The sequence below is a fragment of the Sus scrofa genome, chromosome 9 (genome assembly GCF_000003025.6).
Source record: "Sus scrofa isolate TJ Tabasco breed Duroc chromosome 9, Sscrofa11.1, whole genome shotgun sequence".
NCBI classification, from domain to species: domain Eukaryota; kingdom Metazoa; phylum Chordata; class Mammalia; order Artiodactyla; family Suidae; genus Sus; species Sus scrofa.
The window spans coordinates 33,921,062-33,941,188 of record NC_010451.4 but is presented as its reverse complement, the minus strand read 5'-3'; the positions used below and the strand labels follow the sequence as shown (position 1 = coordinate 33,941,188).

Sequence of the window (20,127 nt, the reverse complement as noted above, 5' to 3'; positions counted from 1 at the left end):
ACACACACACAAAAAAAATCCGATTAAAAAAATGGGCAGAACAGGAGACATTTCTCCAAAGAGTACATCAAAATGGCCAAAAGACACATGGAAAAGTGCTCAACACCATTATTGATCAGAGAAATGCAAATGAACTCTACAGTGAGACACTACCTTATACCTGTCAAAATGGTTATCAGTCAAAAGACAAGAAACAACAAGTGCTGGCAAGGATATGGAGAAAAGGGAACCTTCGTGTACTGTTGGTAGGAGTGTAAACTGGAGCAGCCACTATGGAAAACAGTATGGAACTTCCTCATAAAATTAAAAATAGATCTATTATATGATCTAGAAATTCCACTGCTAGGCATATATTCAGAGGAAATGAAAACAGGATTTCAAAAAGATATATGAACTCCCATGTTTATTGCAGCATTATTCCTAACAGCCAAGATATGAAAACAACCCATGTCCATCAATGAATGAATGGATAAAAAAGATGTAGAATATATGCACAATGGAACATTAGTCAACCATGAGAAAGCAGGATATCCTTCCATTTATGACAACATGGATGGACCTTAGTTAAGCACATTATGCTAAGCAAGTCAGAGAAAAACAAATATTGAATCTAAAAAGTTAAACATGTAAAAAAACAGTAAAATGATGGTCACTAGGGGATGGGACGGTGGTAGTTGTGTTTAAGGGTACAAACTTACAGCAAATAGTAAATAATCCACAGACATGCCTACTATAATGAATACAAGCAATAATATTGTACTATAATTATGTAATGTGATAAATACCGCTACATCAGCAAAAAAAAAAAAAAAAAAAAAAAAACCATGAAAACTAATAACTGCTGACTCACAGCACTTGTAAATAAGTATCATTAAACTGCAGTAAACACCACTTGTGGTAAATGCCTAGTATGGATACACTCAATTCATTTTAAAATGTCAAATCATCAAATACCTGCTTCAACATCAGTTTCACATCCCTGAACTAGTATATGATCAATAATGTTTTTTGAAAATCTACTCAGCATAATTCAGACTGCTTTGTATCTGAATATTCACTTTCAAAGATGGGCAAGCATTCTAAATGTGGCTTCAAATGTGACTTGGAGTAAAAAGCCCTAAATATGCTCTAAATATACAAATTTTATCACTTTAACTACATATAAATGTTAATCGTAATTTTAAAATGTTGCAGTAATTGATGCACTCTGAAAACTATTTAGGTATAAACATGATAATTAAGAACAGTTAAACAGCTAAGTAAATTAACGGTAAAACAGACTGACAGTTAAAATATAAAGAGAGTATGTATTACCAGAAAACTTTAAGGAAGAATGTTATCCTCTTTTCATTCAATAAATATTTATAAAAATTTAAATACTAAGGCAAGACAAAATAGTGGGATTAGATCATAATAAAATAACTTTTGGAGAATTATTTGGTATGCTAAATAGAATAACTGAAAAGTAAATATGAATCCAGGTTGTCTCAGGACTATCTAGAAAAATAACATTGGATTCTTATCTTCCTACAGTACTACTTCTCTAGAAATGACAGACTTAAGATAAATGTAAAATGTTTGTTTGCCTCATTTGCTCTGAAACCCCTGATCCCTGAGGTTCCACTTAGACTAGGGAACTTCATGGTAGCACAGCATGCACACCCTGGACTATGTGACTAAGGCTATGACTACCCAGCACCAAGAGGGTCCTCACACTCTGGGCTCTTATCAATGGCCAACATACACGGTCCAGAAACAAAAGAAGGTGGTATGTGGGCCTCTCTATAAAACAAAGATGCTCAGTATTCTGTATTTCGTGTGTTATATCCTTCCCTGAAGTCTCTAAGGCTGTATCTACTCTAGGTTGCTCTTTTCCCATCACGAGACATTTGATCCAAGCTGTGCTGAGATTCTCTCAGAAGCTGAATGAAACTGAGATTAGATAGAAAGCCAGGTTATGCTATTAACAGGACTTTAAAGACAGACTTTGATCTTCTACTGATAAGGTTCCCAAAGTAAATACTCTCTTGGATTCTATGGAATAAACTTTTATTTCTTTTTTTTTTTTTTTTTTTTTTTTGTCTTTTTGCCATTTCTTGGGCCACTCTCGCGGCATATGGAGGTTCCCAGGATAGAGGTCGAATCGGAGCTGTAGTCTCCGGCCTACCCCAGAGCCACAGCAATGCGGGATCTGAGCCGCATCTGCAACCTACACCACAGCTCACGGCAACGTCGGATCGTTAACCCACTGAGCAAGGCCAGGGATCGAACCCACAACCTCATGGTTCCTAGTCGGATTCGTTAACTACTGCGCCATGGCAGGAACTCCAACTTTATTTCTTAAATAACCTTCTTTTAACCTTTTTTTTGCTTAAACATTGTTGTAAAATTATACACACATACAAGACACACCTCATATACACACATGTATGCACATATGTATATACATAATTCTTATATGTTATTGGGGCTAATTGAAAAATAATTATTTCAGGTCAACAAAAAGCATGGAGGGAAATGACTAGAGTGTAATCATATATGTTATGAAGCTGAGGGACATGTATGTTTATATTCTTTCACGAACTCTCTGACTTAAAGCTTTGTATGAGAAAGGGAAAAAGAACTAGAGAGTGTTTTGAGCTAGCACAGATAAAGAGAGGTTGTTAAGATCTTATTTGTTCCAGAGAACACTTACACTTATTTATATATTATGCAAATGAGCATATATTTATATACTCACTTTTTTTACAAAGATGTGAGAATGATCATTAAAACTGCATAATGATGAGTTCCTGTCATGGTGCAGCAGAAATGAATCCGACTAGGAACCATGATGTTGTGGGTTAGATCCCTGGTCTTGTTCAGTGAGTTGAGGATCCAGGGTTGCTGTGAGCTGTGGTATAGGTCGCAGATGCAGCTCGGATCTGGTGTTGCTGTGGCTGTGGCATAGGCCAGCAGCTGTAGCTCTGATTTGACCCCTAGCCTGGAAAGGAACCTCCATAATATGCCACAGGTGCATTCCCCCCAAAAAAGTGAGTAATGAAAAATTTAATGAACAATAAAGAGAGAAAACATTATCAGTTTTATAAATGTTGGCTAAAAGAGTGAGAAATACAAAACTGTACAGGTATATAAGATAATGCCATCTAGCCAGAATGCCTATAAATTATTAATAGTAAATTGTTAAGCGCTCTAAGAGTTTTCCATACACTGATACATAGTGAAACTTCTGTAATAGTTCACAATCTGGAGCACATAGCTTAGCAGTACATTTATGCTTGAAGAGCAGCTGCAGTTCATGGTTCAGAGGCCATGCCTTTACTCAGACAGACTGAATTTAAATACAGGTTCTGTCTCTTATTGGCTCCATGATCTTGGGTAAATAACTTAACTCTCTCCATTTAATTTTCCTCACATATCAAGAAGGAAAAATAATAGATCTTACCTGATAGAGTTTATGGAGACTAAAGTTTCTGAGTATAAGGTAGTTAAAACACTTCTAGGTACAAAGTTAAAGGTCAATATATGTTAGCTCTTCTTAATTATTTAGTCTCAATAGAAGCCAGAATATACAATGTTCATGGCTAATGTTTTTCTAGGTAGGTCTCAGTAATTTCAAAATCCATACTTACTCCAATGTTTTGTAACATTCAGTCATGAGTGAAATCACATGAAACACTAAATATTTACCTTTTATAAAATAACATACAAATGTAAATTATATATGTATATCTAGTATTTTTTATGAAAACATAAAATTTAGAGATATATTCAAATGCATAAATTAAATATAAAGTAGCTTTAATAAAATAAAAATATATTTTGGATAAAATTGATAGTGTTCAGTGCTATTTTACTAATTTTAACAAATGTATTAAGATAGAATGCTTTTGCTCATTTAAATTTTATTTAAGGTAAGACTGGAATCTATTGTGTTAAATAAAGTAAAACTTTTAAAATAACGGCAGGTGGATCTGTAGTACGAAATAAAATGTAATGTTCCCTTCAGGCCTAGTAGCAACATTTTTTCTAACACTTAGATCTTCTTTTAGGTTACCTGAGAACTGATCATACGCTGAGATGAGCGAGCGATATTGGCAGGCAGACCAAAGAAAATAGGTTTGTCATCTTCTGGAAGTTTTTCAATGACAGCACGGTAGTCCTAAAAACAAAGAAGTAAAAAACAGTTTTTCAGTAAAGATTGAAGTTACAATCATTGAATTAAGAAAGAACCAGAATATCATGAATTTTTGAACTATTAGTAATTCATGTTACCTTTTCCAGGTACATCTCACTTTCAGTCTGTATAACATTAACTCAGCTGTCTAACAGAAATTTCTTTTGTCATTACTTCTTCAAACTTAAATTATTTGATACCATACTTTCTTATCCTGTACATCTCACATTCAAACAAACACTGAATTGATTAAAACAAACATATTTCAGGAATTCCCATGTTGTGGCTCAATGGAAATGAATCTGACTAGCATCCATGGGGACGCAGGTTTGATCCCTGGTCTCGCTCAGTGGGTTAAGAATCTGGAGTTGCTGTGAGCTGTGGTGTAGGTCACAGACACAGCTCGGGTCAGGCGTTGCTGTGGCTGTGGCGTAGGCCGGTGGCTACAGCTCCGATTAGACCCCTAGCCTGGGAACTTCCATATGCCATGGGTGTGGCCCTAAAATATCAAAATACAAAAATAAATAAAGTAAAACAAACATATTTCAGTGGCTATGCCTACTATGTATAATTATTTTTCCTATAACTAACCAAAGACTAATTGGCAGAGTGCAGCTCTACTTACAATGAGATAAATATTCCAGCCATCTTTTAAAAAACTTGTTAGAACTCCCCTAGAAACCTATAAGGTGTGATAAAATGCACCAATTCATCCTATCATTTCATCCGAAGAATTACTATAAGCACTGCAAAGGCTTGATTTGTCAATCACTCATCTAATTTTTAGATGGGAAACGAAGTGTAGATCAAAAGGATTTATTCGGTTTGGCCCAAAGATGGGAATTCTTTTATTTCCATGAGGAGACAAGTTATTTTAAGGCACGCATTGTACATGCATCTAAACTGTTCTTCCTGAAGTAGAAGAAACTTTTTGGTGAAGGAGACTCATCTTCTGCCTCCACCTCTGTCATCCTTTCTCATTATTGGCAGCTGCCTCTGAAGCATTTCCAAGATACAGATCCTGGGCTTCCTGGAGCCCAGCTGTAAGGACCTGTATGTCAAATTTTGGAAAGAATGCCGTTCTTTGAAATTTTTCCACTCCTATAGCTTAGTAAACTTCCTTAAGGTGTTCAATCACAATGTAGGTATGTGGAAGTATATATGTATATGTGTGTGTATATATATATATGTACACATTTACGTGTGCGCATGTGCGTGTGTGTTCTCATCTCCTGGGAAACTTTTGCCTTCCTCCTTTTATCTAACTCAATTAGAAAGGAAGCTAAACATTGACTCCCATAAGTCATGCCATAATTTTAAAACTATTACTCTTTGTCTTTATATACTTTGATCATTTTAAAATGTCTGTGAAATGTGCTTGTCTAGACTGGCTAGAGTCTTCTACCTAGGACTATACACTGACACATTTCCTAAATAACATACAACTACATATCCAGGCTGATTTATCCTCACTTGGATGCACAAGAATATATGCCAGATCATATCATCTACATGAAACACAAACACAGGCAAAACTAATACATGCTGTTAGAAGTTAGGATGATGTATCCTTTGTTGGGGGGGGGTAGTAATGAGAAGGGAACTTGAGAAGGATGTCTGGGGAGCTGCTAATGTTCTGTTTCTGGATCCCAGTGCTGGTTATACTCCTATGTTCAATGTATAAAAATGCATTGCATTGTACATTTATGATATATACTTTTCTGTACAAATTTGATTTTTTAATTTAAACCTCAAACAATAGAGTCAAAAGATTTGTCAGTGTACACTATCTGAAATAAATATATAATAAATTGGAGTTCCCCTTGTGGCTCAGTAGTAATGAACCTGACTGGTATCCAAAGGACGTGGGTTCAATCCCTGGCCTCACTAGGTGGGTTAAGGATCCGGCGTTGCCATGAGCTATAGTGTAGGTTGCAGATGTGGCTTGGATCCTGCATTGTTGTGGCTGTGGCATAGGCTGGCAACTGCAGCTCTGATTCAACTCCTAGCCTGGGAACTTCCATATATCACAGGTGTGGCCCTAAAAAGATAAATAAATAAGTAAGTAAGTAAGTAATATTTCTGTTTGCTCATTCACTCTAAGGTTCTCCCACAAGAAAGTAAACTCCACAGATGCATCAAGAGATATACAAACTCTGGCACAGCGTTATCACTGAACAGATGTTGAATGTGTTTTATTGAATAAATGAGTAAATGAATGGAAGATATTGAAAAACAAAACAATACTAATTACATAATAGATGATATTTAATAGAGCAATATTTTTAATATTGGTTTTTAAGCTTTATATTTTAACTTATGTTACTAAATCAATTTTCTTGAAAAATATTTGAATGAGAGAAAAAGGCACAATACTGAGAAAACTATATGACTGAATATATATATTTTGTAATTCATGAAGAAATGTCTAATTCTAATATTATATGTAATAAAAAACATTATTTGGGCATTACACAAATACAAGTTTGTGGAAAAATGAACTAGAATTGAAATCTTTGGGCTACACTTAGTACTATTTTCTCGAAAAGATCATTGCATTCTAGGAGGCTTTATATGATGACTCAAAGCAAAAAGCTATAGCTGGATAAAATAAATACACATAAATAAAAATGCTATGAAATCTAGATAAAGTGAATCTTTTCATTTAGAACTACTTCAAATTTATAAGCTGGAGAATGAAGACAGACATTTGTTAAATAATATTTGCTTTCTTTTTTTTTTTAGGTGTGCAGCATAATGATTTAATATATGTATTCATTTTGAAGTAGTTACCACGACAAATTTCATTATCATCCATTACCACACAATTACAATATTTCCCCCCTTTTTATAAGGATACCAGTCACATGGTTGTTAGGACCCACCCTACTCCAGTATAACCTCAACTTAACTAATTGTACGTGCAATGACTCTATTTCCAAATAAGGTCACACGTATAGTTTGCTTTCTTTCAAATTTAATATATCTGAGCACTCTCATGCCTATGAGGAAGTAGCGTATTCTCCCACTCCAGATCTCCTCAGCAGCCCAACAATTTAAAAATTCTCCTTGACCACCCCTTTCAAGATTTACTTACATACTATATCCTATTATCATCAATCAATAATCAGTAGGTATCCAAAAGTATACAGGAAAGCCAACTAGAGTTTAGAGAATCAGGCTGCATGTTGGCATAACAAATAATAATCCATATTTGTGAATGATAATTACTTGAAATATTGTTATTTGAAAAGAAAGAACACATATTTAACAAAATAAGAAATGATTCAAGTTTCATCTGGTAATAAATTAATAATAGTTAATTTTACCTACCAAAATGCTGCAGGATTTTGGTAGAGATATGGAATACGGAAATATACTTTTCTTGTTCCTTTGGTTTAATACATCAATTATTGAAGAATTAAAAAACTGTTTCAGGTATGACTGAAGAACTCGAAGGTCAAAATAGTTATCTATACGTCCTCCATAAATAGCATTTTCAAGCAAGCCGTGTACAAATTCCCACTGTACATCTTTGGTACCTATAATTAAAAAAATATTATTTTATTTCTAAGATATTAGAAATGTTCTAAAAAGTATTCTAAAATATTAACTAAATTCCTGGCTCTGGTAATATTTATAGTAAATAACAATACATATTTAATTCAGTTAAACCATTCCTTAAAATGCTTAATATTAATATAATGCTCCTTAAATGCTCATTAATATTAGTAATATTAACATAATCACAGAAGACCTGTTGCAGGAAAGGAACTATCATCATAGATAACTACAGTATGAACTAGCTGTGACAGACAGGAAGGAACCTGGTAAAGTCTGTTAAAATTCCTGAGTCTTAATCCTCTGCATGGCCCAGCAATTTGTCTACCAAACATCTGCTTTTTGCCATCTCCATATAAACTGCCTTCCTCCCCTTTGAAGTCCAAAACCATTACCCCCAACACTTTTTTTTCTCTTTAGTTGAAGATGGCATGTAAGGTGAGGGTTTCAGCCATTTTCGCAAGTTAGGTAGTCTTCCTGGGTCTTTCTCGTGTATATATGTTATTAATTTTTGTTTGGTCTTTTCTTGTCAATCTGTTTCATGTCAATTTATTTCTTAGACCAGCCAGAAGAACTTAGAAAGGTAGAGGAAAACTTCCTCCTTCCCAATAGCATGAAATATAGGAAACACAACTTTAATCCAGCTAGTTAGCATCACTGCTAGGCTTTCTAATTTAGTTCTATTTCATGACTGTAAAATTTAATGATAATGACTGATGACAGTGTTACTGTATGCCCTGGGACACAGTGATTTAGGTTGCCTCCTGCAGAAAAGGACACCTTTGGGTAGAGTGGAGGACTAAGGTCATTCCATGCTTGTATCTTACTGCTACCAAGTGGCTAAGTAGCTATAACAAGAGACTTCAAAAGTACTCATAAATTTTCAAAAATTCCACCTTGATCTTCACTAAACAGTATATTAGTAATGGATATATCTTTATTCTTAAGCAGGTCACCAGGGCATAGAGAAGCATTAAGATACTTTTTATAATGTAATTATAAAACTTTATAATATAAGATACAAGCAGCCATAATGTGAAATATTACAGAATTTCTATAAGAAAATCTTATTTTTCTTCTTATACTCATTGTTCTCAAGACAAGTTTTATTTTGTTTAAGAAAGAAGAAACCAAACAGAACTTAAGTTAAAACGCAGCAATACTAGTAAAAGTCAAGAATTATTTCTAGCTTACTCAATATATTAAATGTGTTAAATACTTCATGTTGCTTTTCTCAAACTTCTTCAAAAATCAAACCAGTTTAGGTAATATCTACTACAATTCCTATTTTACATACAAGTCAGCCTTAAAGGTTAAAAGGCTTGCTCTAGTTCTCACAGTTAGATAATCTCTATACCAACTGCTTCCTATAATTAGAACTTTTCCCTTTTTTACATTTAATTCTCCATGTGTGGTGGTTCCTTAACATCAGGAAATTTTGTAATCATAAGATCATATAGTTAGACTTTTGTCATGAGGTTCAATATCATTTTAAAGCATCATCCTCTTAACCACAATTCGATTGTGTGATATACGTAAAAATCATATGATGCTATTAATTAATCCCACCAAAAGCTTGAAACACAATAAATCATTCAAACCATGCTTTCATCTCCTCATATTAAAAGGACATTAATATTTGCTTTGGAAGTTCCCATTGTGGCTCAGTGTGTTAAGAACATAACAAAGTATCCACGAGGATGCAGTTTCTATCCCTGGCCTCACTCAGTGGGTTAAGGATCTGATGTTGCCACAAGCTGTGGCATAGGTCACAGATGTGGCTTGGATCCAGCATTGCTGTGGCTGTGGCATAGGGTGGTAGCTGCAACTCTGATTCAACCCCTGGCTTGGGAACTACTATATGCTACAGGTACAGCTATAAAAAATTAATAATAATAATAATAATATTTTCTTCATGGTGATATTATAAAAATCAAAGAAATGTAAATTCAAAATCATTTTGGAAAAATAACCAAGTTTCTAAGCAAGCTAAAGTATTAGTATATATACCCCCAAATTTTATATACATAAAACCAATAGAAATACATTAAAATATTCACCCAAAGATAGAGCAGCTTTATATCACAATCACCCCAAACTACCCACACAACATCAAGAAAAAATTTGAAAACTACCCACCAAGAGAAGAAATACAATCACAGAATGGCACACTACATAGCATTGAGAATAATGACATGGAACCATATGGATGAATATCTCAAATACAATGTTAACTGCAGTTCCTATAGTGGCTCAGCAGAAACAAATCTGACTAGTATCCATGAGGATGCAGGTTCAATCCCTAGCCTTGCTCAATGGATTAAGGATCTAGTGTTGCCATGAGCTGTGGTGTAAATTGCAGGTGCAACTCAGATCTGGCGTTGCTGTGGCTGTGGCATAGGCTGGCAGCTACAGCTCTGATTCAACTCCTAGCCTGGGAACCTCCATATGACGCAGGTACAGCCCTAAAAAGACAAAAAAAAAAATTAAAAATACATAATGTTAACCGAAAGAATCTAAAGACTAAAGACTATGTGACATATGATTCCAGCTTTATAAAAAATAGGCAAAATGAATCTCTTTACCATGAGAGTAGACGTGGGGGATTTTGAAAGACAGTAGTAACTGGAAAGCAGCATTACAGTAAAACTGTAATGATCTGTTTCTTGATTAAGATGCTGGATAAATGAGTATGTCCACTTTGTGGAAATTTCTTATAAGTACTTTTGTACATATATTATACATACATCATTTAAAAGTGAATTAAAATGGGATTCAAACATAACTCAACATAATTAAAGCCATATATGACAAACCTATAGCTAACTCCATACTCAGTGATGAAAAGCTGAAAGCACTCCCTCTAAGATCAGGAACAAGACAAGGATGCCCACTCTTGCCACAGCAATCAGAGAAGAAAAAGAAAAAAGGAATCCAAACTGCAGATACATGGAAAATCCTAAAGGCACCACAGAAAAATGCTAGAGCTCATAAATGAATTGAGCAAAGTTGTAAAGGATACAAAATTAATATATAGAAATCTGTGGCATTTCTACACAATGACAATGAAAGATCAGAGAGAGAAATCAAGGAAACAGTCCCATTTGCGATCATATAAAAAAGAATAAAATACCCAGGGATAAACCTACATAAGGAAGTAAAAGACCTGTACTCCAAAAACACTAATGAAAGGAATTGAAGATGACACAAACAGATGAAAAGATATACTATGTTACTGAATTGGAATAATCAATATTATAAAAATGACTGTGCTACCCAAGGCAATCTACAGATTCAATACAATCCTTATCAAACTACCAAGGGTATTTTTCACAGACCTGGAATAAAAAATTTAAGTTTTGTGTAGAAACAAAAAAAGACTTCAAATAGCCAAAGCAATCTTGAGAAAGTAAAATAGAGCCAGAAGGATAACACTCCCTTTACAGTAAAGTTCAGACTTTACTATAAAGCTACAGTCTTCAAAACAGCATGATACTGACACAAAAAACAGAAATACAGATCAGTGGAACAGGCTAGAAAGCCCAGAAAGAAACCCACTCACTGATGTTCAATTAATTTACAACAAAGGAGGCAAGAACATACAATGGATAAAAGACAATCTCTTCAATAAGCGGTGCTGGGAAAATTGGACAGCTCCATGTAAAAGAATAAAATTATAACATTCTCAAACACCATACATAAAAATAAACTCAAAATAAATTAAAGACATAAATGTAAAACCAGATACCATAAAACTCCTAGAGGAAAACATAGGCGGGACACTTTTTGGAGCAATATCATTTTGGATCTATCTGCTAAAGTAATGGAAAAAATAAAATAAATAAACAAATGGGACCTAATTAAACTCAGAAGCTTTAGTACAGCAAAGGAAATCTAAACAAAATGGAAAGGCAATCTATGGAATGGGAGAAAAATATGGCAAACAATGTGACCCAAAATGGATTAATCTCCAAAATATACAAACAGCCCATATGGCTCAATATCAAAAATATCCAAAAACAAACAACCCAATAAAAAAATGGGCAGAAGACCTAAGTAGACAATTCTCCAAAGGAGGCATCCAGATGGTCAACAAGCACATGAAAAGATGCTCACCATCACTAAATGAATGAACATTATAATGAGCTATCACCTCACACCAGTCAGAATGGCCATCACCAAAAAGTCTACAAATAATTAATGCTGGAGAGTGTATGGAGAAAAGGGAACTCTTCTACACTCTTGGTGGGAATGTAAATTGGTGCAGCTACTATGGAAAACAATAACAACTCTCTTTAAAAACTAAAAATAGAGTTACCATGTGATTCATAATCCCCCTCCTGGGCATATATCCAGAAAAACTGAAAACGCCAATTCAAAAAGACACATGTACCTTCTATATATAAAAGAATGACATAATGACATTTTCAGCAACATAGGTGGACCGGAAGGTTATCGTACTAAGTGAAGTTAGCCAGAGAAAGACAAGAATCATAGGATATCACTTATATGTGGAATCTTTAAAAAATGATTCAATTGAACTTATTTACAAAAGAGAAATAAACTCACAGATGTAGAAAATAAACTTATGGTTAGCAAAGGGGAAAGGGAGAGGGGAAGGATAAATTTGGAATATGGCATTAACATATACACACTACTACATATAAAACAGATAAATAACAAGGATCTACTGTATAGCTCAGGGAACTACATTCAAAATCTTATAATAACCTACAGTAGAAAAGAATCTGAAGATGAACAGATATGTATATATGTATAACTGAATCACTCTGCTATATACCTGAAAAGTTATAAATCAACTCTACTTCAATTAAAAAGTAAACTTTTTTAAAAAACTACCAAAAATATGACTTGACCACATCCTAGATGTCTATCCTATCATTGCAGAAAACAAGTTACAGAATAAATTCTAATGTCATTAATTAAACAAACAATAACAGTGCCTACTATGGTGGGCTAGGCCCTGCTACATATGTTAAGAACAGATACAGCAAACAAAACAATCAAAGACCTTGCTTTAATGTACATTATACTCTAGTGGGAGGAGACGAACAAATTTTTTTTAAAAAATGAGTAAATAAGCAAGAAAATATCAGGTACAAGCAATAAAACAGAACAAGAGGGTAGAGAACAATTAGAAAATTACTTTAGATTTGGTGGTAATAAAAAACTTCTGAAGATGATACCTCTAAGCTGAGATATGAATGTCAAAAGAGGAAAATCATATAAAAGTTTAGGAGAAAAGCATTTCAGAAGGAAGAGCACCTACCAAAGCCTTCAGGTGGAAAAAGAAAGAAGACAAACGTGGCTGGGAGTTTTAAAAGGGAATTGTATGCTTTACTTTTCTTAAAAAAAAAAAAATGTGTTTTCTGTGTGGAGAATTTCTGAAAGAAGCTCTTGCTTGGATATTAAGGCACTGATGAAGCTGAACGAAGTGAAAACAATCTTGATGTGTTTGGACACGGAGGGGACAGAAACTGTCAAAGCACTGGATGTCTGAGGCTAAGAAAAAGAAAAGACTCCAGAGTTATTCATAGTTTTTGAACCTGAACAGTACAGCCACCATTTACTGTAAGGGAACAGACTCAGGGAAGAGTGGATGGACAAGGTCGCAGGGTTAGAGAGAGAGACAAGAATCTAGAGTTCTGTTTGGGGCAGTATTAAGGTTGAGATTTTTATGAATACACTCTCCACTCTAATCCATCATTGCTCTAAACTCTAGCATCCCCTTGCGTTGGCCCTGAACAATAATCTTCACGGATTAGACCAATTCCTGTCTTCAGGAAGCAGAGAATTAGACATTCTACATGGTCTTGCTTGTTGCCCTATTTAGTCTATTATTTGTATCTTGGTTCCTAATTTCTACGTAATCATATAATTAGGACTGTAAAAATCCTCAGCCTATCATACTCCTGAATTTTAACAGGGTCCTTAAAAGAGATTTGAATAAATAAATTGAAGCCTGAAATTTCTGAAGGCCACAAAGTAAAGCCAAGGTCTTTCTACCTTTTTGCTTCCTGAGAGCTACAGAGCAACAAGAAATCTAATGGGTTATATCAAAACCAATGACCACAATGTATAATATAAGAACTTTCACAGTCAGAACATAAAATACAAAACAAAAAGCAAAAACATAAATATAATAGGAAGGAAGTCAAGACACTCTTAAAAAAAAAAACATTTTTTAATAAGACCTCAAAAAGTTTTTTCATTAACACCAGGGGTAAAAGTCTTCATTGTCAGAACTTACCATCAAAGAGTCTGTCAATAATGTTGTACCCAGCCCGAAGATCTGATAAAGAAAACTCATAAAACTTGGTCCAACCCTATTAAAGCAAATTTTTAAAATATTAAAGAACTAAAAGCAGTGTTCAAAGACATATATGCACATATTATTGCCCTAAAAATCTTAAAAAGAGCAGTTCAATATAGGCTAAATTAAAAAAAAGACAACTCTTGAGAATTTTTAATAAAAACAATAAAACAACACATCCAAAGTAATTATGTGACAATAGAGTCATTTATAGGAAGAAAAACTGGCGCAGCAAATTATTGAGTCAATGTAGGATGTACATATTTAGAGATTTCCTATAATTTGGTCCATCAAAATTGAGAATATTCTCTACAAACACGAAAATAGAAATACTACAAAATTTTTATTTTTGTACATTTGACCCACAAAGCATTTATACTGGAACTAAATAAAATTATAAACCTACAGCTAATAGCTCCCATGCTTGTGTAAAAAGAACAAAAAGATGTATGTTGAAGAGAATCATATGAAATAATTTAAAATAATTTCTATAGGGCTTTCATTAACTATACCTAATAATTATTTTTATTCAATAAAATAAGCTCAAAATAAAATCTGTAATTGAATAGTATTTCGAGATACTGACACAAATTTAACTTATTCATTCATCATTCAAAAATATTTATTAAATGCAAATTATATGTCAAGCTCTGGGAAAAAAAGAATGAGCCAAAACATATATAATCCCTGCTGTCATGTAGCTTTCATTCAAATGTCAGGGGAGGGATGGGGATACAATCAATCACTCAAATACATGTGCAAGGACAAAGTGTAATGCATTTAAGAAAAAGAAACATACTTGGTATATATAAGAAAGAGCTCTGACCCAATGGAAGAAGTAAGGGAAAGTCACCCTGGAGGGGAAGGGATTGAGAAATGATAGAAAGACAAAAGTAGATAGAACAGTGATATAAAAGAATTTTTGTACTGGATTGTAATGGAGGGTGAGGATAACAAAAAGGAGGGGCTAAGTACAACAGAATGCCATTTGATAGATATTAAGCAGTGCAGTGAAGTAATCGAAACTACATATTAGAAAAATAATTCAGGCTCCTAAATAGAAAACGCAGGAAGAAGAATTGGAAAAGTAGTTCAGGTGAGAGGTGATAATGCTTGGAAAAAATGGTAAAGAGAAATGCACAGATTTGAATTACATTTTATAAGTAGAATCAATAAGACTTGAACATGAATTGAGTAGAGAGGGTAAAAAGAAAAGTATATCAAGAACAACTCCTTCTAACTTAAGGAAGTAAATGGATATCAATGTCTATTACTGAGCAGGATATACTAAAGGAAAAACAGGTATGGGAAATTCAGTTTTTGAACTCTGAGACATCTCTGAGATATTAACCATAAAGATGATACCTAACAATGATGGCTTATGATGGGTCACACATTGTTCTAAACACTTTAATTCAAAAATATGTGAATAAGGAGTTCCCATCATGGCTCAGTGGTTAACGAATCTGACTAGGAACCATGAGGTTGCAGGTTCGATCTCTGGCCTTGCTCAGCAGGTTAAGAATCCAGCATTGCCATGAGCTGTGGTGTAGGTTGCAGATGCGGCTTGGATCTGGCATTGCTGTGGCTCTGGTGTAGGCCAGCAGAAACAGCTCCGATTAGACTCCTAGCCTGGGAATCTCCACATGCCACGGGTATGGCCCTAGAAAAGACAGAAAGACCAAAAAAAAAAAAAAAAAAAAAAAAGAATAAGAGTTTCTGCTGTGATTTGGTGGGGTAAGGAGCTGATTGTCTATGTGAAGATGTGGATTCAATCCCTGGCCTTGCTCAGTGGGTTAAGGATCCAGCATTGCAGCAAGCTATGGGATAGATTGCAGGTGTGGCCCAGATCTGGTTTTGCTATGGCTGTGGCACAGGCCACAGCTGCAGCTCCAATTTGACCTGTGACCTATGAACTTCCATATGCCACAGATGTGGCCCTAAAAAGAAAAAAAAAGAAAAAAAAAAGTTATGAACTAGATAACTATATGTAATCCAGAAGATTAACAGAGAAGATGGAATTAGGTATATTAATTAATGAATCATGAATCAAATTAAGAAGTAATCCTAGTCATCTATACTAAATTGTAAAAATATTCTAATATTTAAAAACTACATACCTTAGAATAACCAAGGTATGTTTTTTTACTTACCTGTGGAATGTAATTTCTTCTTTCTTGACATGCAGCATGAAACCATGCAAAACTGAAGAGAGCATGAGCACGATGTATATTATTTTTTTTGCTAATTTGCTCAGGAGTCCAAGATTCATAAGTACGCAATAAATTTTTCTTTAAACCTGGAGGTGACTAAAGAAAAACAATAGTTTAAAATCTTACAAGTCAAAAATAAATCAGTATTTAAGAAATTTAAGAACATATTTTAATGAAACTTTTCATCATGACCAAGTTTGACTTAAACACTTATTATTATATACCTAAAAATGTATAACACTAGTTTAAACTCCTTATACCTAATAGCTCAACTCAATTATAAATCCAAAATAAATTTTTAAATAAAAAATCCTACACAACCAACAATATTCAAAATAACCAAATAAGCTTGCAATGATCATTGAAATATCTTACTGAAACTAAATCAATATGAATATGATACTGATTATTATAGTGCAGAGGTTTTTGACTTCAATAATCCAGCTCTTCCTCTTCAGAAATATTTGAATTTCCATAAGGACTTCAAATTACTATTTACATATAATGTTAACTAACCTGCTTTGTTCACTTTACTTAAGGTAAAATTATCAGATTGTTAGGCTTAAAACATAAATTCAAACCCAGAAACTGAAATTGTACATTTGACTAGTACAAGTCAAAAAACACTTACCTACATATCCATCTATTTATATTATATTTTAAAATTATCAAATAAAAGAAGAAAAATTAGAATTGTTGGAAAAAGAGCAAAATAAACCCATTTCAAAAATTAGCTTGTTTTTAAGATGTTCCCATCCTAGCTCAGTGGGAACAAATCCAACTAGTATCCATGAGGACGCAGGTTCAATTCCTCACTTAATGGGTTAAGGATCCGGCGTTGCCGTGAGCTGTGGCGTAGGTCAGAGATGTGGCTCAAATCCCTCATTGCTGTGGCAGTGGCACAGACTAGTGGCTACGGCTCTGATTTGACCCCTAGCCTGGGAATTTCCATATATTAGCAGGTGTGGCCCTAAAAAGACAAAAAAAAAAAAAAAAAAAAAAAAAAAAAAAAAAAAAAGCTTATTTTAAAACGAATTTTTTTTCCTCCAAAACGATTTCTAACTTTAAGCAAAAAAAAAAAAAAAAAATTTCAGACCAGTCCTTTAAGAATGCCTGCTACCTTTCCACAGAAAAGAAAATCATGGACTTGGAGAATAGACCTGTGGTTGCCAAGGGGGAAGGGGAAGGAGTAGGAGGGACTGGGAGCTTGGAGTAAACAGATGCAGAATTTTGCCTTCTGGATGGATTAGCAATGCGATCCTGCTGTGTAGCACTGGGAACTCTGTCTAGTTAATTATGATGGAACACATAATGTGAGAAAAAAGAATGTATACATGTATGTGTAACTGGGTCACCATGCTGTGCAGTAGAAAAAAAAAAAATAGAGAAAAAAAAATAGAGAAAAAAAAAAAAAAAAAAAAAGAACGCCTGTTACAAAAAAATAGTAATTCCCTTTGCAAATCTTCTCATTGTTTTCTCTTAAATAAAAATTCTACTCAAAATTAAAAAAAATAGCTAAGTATTAATTACATACCCAAATGTACACTTTTACAATAAAAATATTTTGTTTATGAAATATTTATTAAAAAAATTTTCACAGAATAGACCAAATTTTCTGAGCACTATTCAATAAAATATGACAATTAATAGAAAAATGGACAAGAGATTTTTTTTTAGGCCTTATACTAAAGCCTATGCAAAATGAATAAATCATATACAATTACAGAGAATGTCATACACAAATAAAGACTACTGCAAAATAACAAAATGGAAATACTAATATGCCAAATTGTGAGCTAAGATAAAGGATATACTTAATCAAAAATTCACAGACTTAAAATAATCTCAAGATTAATTCAAGTAAATATATATCAGGTAAGCATATCAACATGAGAAATCAAGAAAAACAGAAGCCAGTACAAATCTAAGGAAAACATAAGGAAGAAAGAAATAAAGAAAAAAGCAAGAAATTCAGTAAAGAGAAAAGAATTGACAAGAAAAAAGTAAATCAGTAAGTATGACACTGGTTATTTCTTTTCTTTCTTTTTTTTTTTTTTTTTGTTGTCTTTTTGCCTTTTCTTGGGCCGCTCCCGCAGCATATGGAGGTTCCCAGCCTAGGGGTCCAATCTGAGCTGTAGCTGCCGGCTTATACCAGAGCCACAGCAACGCGGGATCTGAGCCGCGTCTGCAACCTACACCACAGCTCATGGCAACGCTGGATCCTTAACCCACTGAGCGAGGCCAGGGATCGAACCCGCAACCTCATGGTTCCTAGTTGGATTCGTTAACCACTGCGCCACAACGGGAACAACACTGGTTATTTCTAATAAATTTTTTAATAACATTTTTTGGCAACTCATCAAAAAAAGAAACAAATAATACAATGAAGGCTTAATAATTTTAAATAAAATAACACATCTGTACATGTGTACATATATGCACATAATGTAATAACAATTCTGAACATAATGAACTATACTATTTCTTCAGATAGTTAAAATTATTTACATTGTTTTAAGACATAGAAAACAAATTCACCAATAATTTAAATGAAATGGAAAATTTCCATTAAAATGTAATCAAATTACTTCCTAAAAAAGGACCCTGGAAAAGTTTGTACATTAAATTAAAATATTCAAGGAACAGTTCGCCTGATATATTAACTCATCATTTATTGAAATACTACTGTGTTCTTCCTACACGCTAGGTATTAAAAAAGGCAAAAGAAAACACAGCCCCTGCCTTCATGGCTTGTACAATCCAGTTCTACAATATAGTTTAGAGAAGAGCGTACTGAAAGAGTGGCTGGAGAAAATTCTGGAAAGGTTCTTTCTGACTAGATGTTACATATAATTGATATTCATTCAATTAACATATTTCCAAATATTAAGTGATCTTTGAATTCCCTGGATTAATCCTTAGTCTTTTTCTTCCTTACATGATTGGAGTTAATACCTTAGAAGTAATGATCTAAAATAACAGGTAGTTATAAGTGCTAATAAGACATTTTCATCAAAAAAGAGATTATATAAAGCAGAAAAGTTTCTACAAATCAAGAGAAAATGCAAACAGAATGTTTTAAACCAGTTTTTTAAGAGTTTTAGTGCAGTGTTTTATTATTTTATTTATGACTGTTACACAATACCATTACGAATATATAGTTTTAAATATTTCAGGTTTGGGGAAGATCTGCCAAGCATTACATGTTAGAAGGAAGGAAGGATGGATGGATGGATACATGGATGAAAGGAAGGAAGGAAAGAAACAAAGACTGAAACTCTAACTTAGCTCTGTCGAAAAGCAAGTAATTTGAAAACTGGATAAGAAGAAGAATGAAGTTGGACTCTCAACTTAGACCAAATTCAGAAATTAACTCAAAATGGATTAAAGATGTAAACCTGAAACTATAAAATTCCTGGAAGAAAACATAGGGGGAAAGCTTCATGACACTGAATTTGGCAATGATTTTTTTGAATATGCCATTTAAAGCACAGGAAACAAAAGCAAAAACAGACAAATGGGACTATATCAAACTTAAAAACATTTATGTAGCAAAGGAAACAACATAGTTAAAAGGAGAATTCTTCCTTGTGGTGCAGTGGGTTAAGGATCTGGCATTATCACTGTAGCAGCATGGGTCACTGCTGTGGCATGGGTTCAATCTCTGGCCTGGGAAGTGCCATTTGCTGTAGGAGTGGCCAAAAACAAACAAACAAACAAAAAATACAGTTAAAAGGAAACTCTGTGGAATGAAAGATAATATTTATAAACTACATATCTGATATGGGGTTAATATATGAATACATAAGAAACGCACGCATCTCAACAACAAAATCATAATC

General features: G+C 33.8%; 1 protein-coding gene across 1 annotated transcript in view; it reads right to left on the bottom strand.

The window, feature by feature from the left end:
- Positions 1-20,127, bottom strand: part of DYNC2H1 (dynein cytoplasmic 2 heavy chain 1) — a 319,035-nt gene that overhangs the window by 98,766 nt on the left and 200,142 nt on the right. Inside the window, 4 exon segments of the mRNA XM_021062717.1 lie at positions 4,058-4,162; positions 7,511-7,719; positions 14,010-14,085; positions 16,226-16,381. Coding sequence (XP_020918376.1) covers positions 4,058-4,162; positions 7,511-7,719; positions 14,010-14,085; positions 16,226-16,381 — 546 coding nt within the window.